The sequence below is a fragment of the Egretta garzetta genome, unplaced genomic scaffold (assembly GCF_000687185.1).
Source record: "Egretta garzetta isolate BGI_Z169 unplaced genomic scaffold, ASM68718v1 scaffold997, whole genome shotgun sequence".
NCBI lineage: Eukaryota > Metazoa > Chordata > Aves > Pelecaniformes > Ardeidae > Egretta > Egretta garzetta.
The window spans coordinates 135,088-136,421 of NW_009260336.1; the positions used below are offsets into that span (position 1 = coordinate 135,088).

Genomic DNA, 1,334 nt, shown 5'->3' on the forward strand with positions numbered 1-1,334 from the left:
TCGACAAAAAAAAAGGTATGAAATCTATTTTTCAACTTTTTTTTTTCAAGATTCTCATTCAGATCGCAGTATCATGGGGGAAGAAGCAGGGTGAACTGCCTCAGGGAACGTCATGAAATAGTTATTTGAGCCGTAATTCCAATGTCCTGTGAGGGTCAGACATTTTGTCCCACATATGGTTCTTCCAGTTTCTCTTGGCGAAGGAAGTTATTAAGGGCTGACTCTGACAGACTCAATTGTTTATTGTCTGTACATAGGGCTCAAGAGAACAAATATGCTTTATTAAAACAGAAATTAGTCATCAACATAAAAAACGACCAGCTGTTTTGAGTACTCTCTACCATGTTTTCTGGGCATATGCACAGGACAAAGCTCAATCAGCTTTCGTGCTGATTAAACTCGTATGCCGATTGCCTAGGACTTTCACACACCTTTGACAAGATTCATCTCGCCTCATCCCAGCCACATGAAGCAAAGGCAATTACACCAGAGTTGTTAACACGGGGTTCTCTTTTTATTGAGACAAGAAAAAGAGGTACTTTTCAGACATGACTAATCTGCGCTATTATTGCTTTTTTAAGATATCTGTTTCCCAATACGGACTGCAAAAAGGACCCTCAGGAAATTAATTTTAAAAGTGGAGAAATACACTGCAATCTAACTTTTCCTGTTGTATAGATATACAACATATATGCAATTTGCCCTTAGATACAGCGCTTTGAACAATGTTCTGTGCTCTAAGTCCAAACACCACAATCCCTCCCTAAGTCAAGCTCTGGCTACAAAGAGCTGGAACAAATCCAGAAACGCCACCAGGTTACCATGAGGGAAAGTCACGCTGGAGTTACCACCTCTCTCCTTTCTGCTCACAGGTCTGTCTGAAATCGCTCATCATGAGCACTTCAACTACATCAGCCTTCCTTCTAATTGCAACCAGCCAGGCTCATGGGTCCAACCAGAGTGTGGCTGTGGGAAAGGCAGAGGCATCATATGCTGTCCTCAAGTTCATGGAGAGCTTCTGCCTCATCAGCGCTGCCTGTGGGATGGTGGGAAATGGCATGGTCCTATGGTACCTCGGCTTCCGTATCCGGAGAAACCACTTCACTGTCTACATCCTGAACCTGGCCGCTGCCGACTTTGGCTATCTCCTCTGCATTGCCATTGAGACAGTTCAGTACCTGATGCAGTTCAACGTGGGGGTGCAGTTTGGGATATTCCTCTTCCTGGACCTTTTCATGTATGGAACGGGCTTGTATCTCCTGACCGCCATCAGCATTGAGAGGTGCCTGTCTGTCCTTTGCCCAATCTGGTGCCGAAGCCACCGCCCAAAGAAC

General features: G+C 44.8%; 1 protein-coding gene across 1 annotated transcript in view; it reads left to right on the plus strand.

Annotated features, from left to right (window-relative positions):
- Window positions 1-1,334, plus strand: part of LOC104129636 (proto-oncogene Mas) — a 6,102-nt gene that overhangs the window by 2,463 nt on the left and 2,305 nt on the right. Inside the window, exon 2 of the mRNA XM_035898006.1 lies at window positions 873-1,046. Coding sequence (XP_035753899.1) covers window positions 894-1,046 — 153 coding nt within the window. The 5' untranslated portion in view covers window positions 873-893. The remainder of the gene's footprint in view (window positions 1-872; window positions 1,047-1,334) is intronic.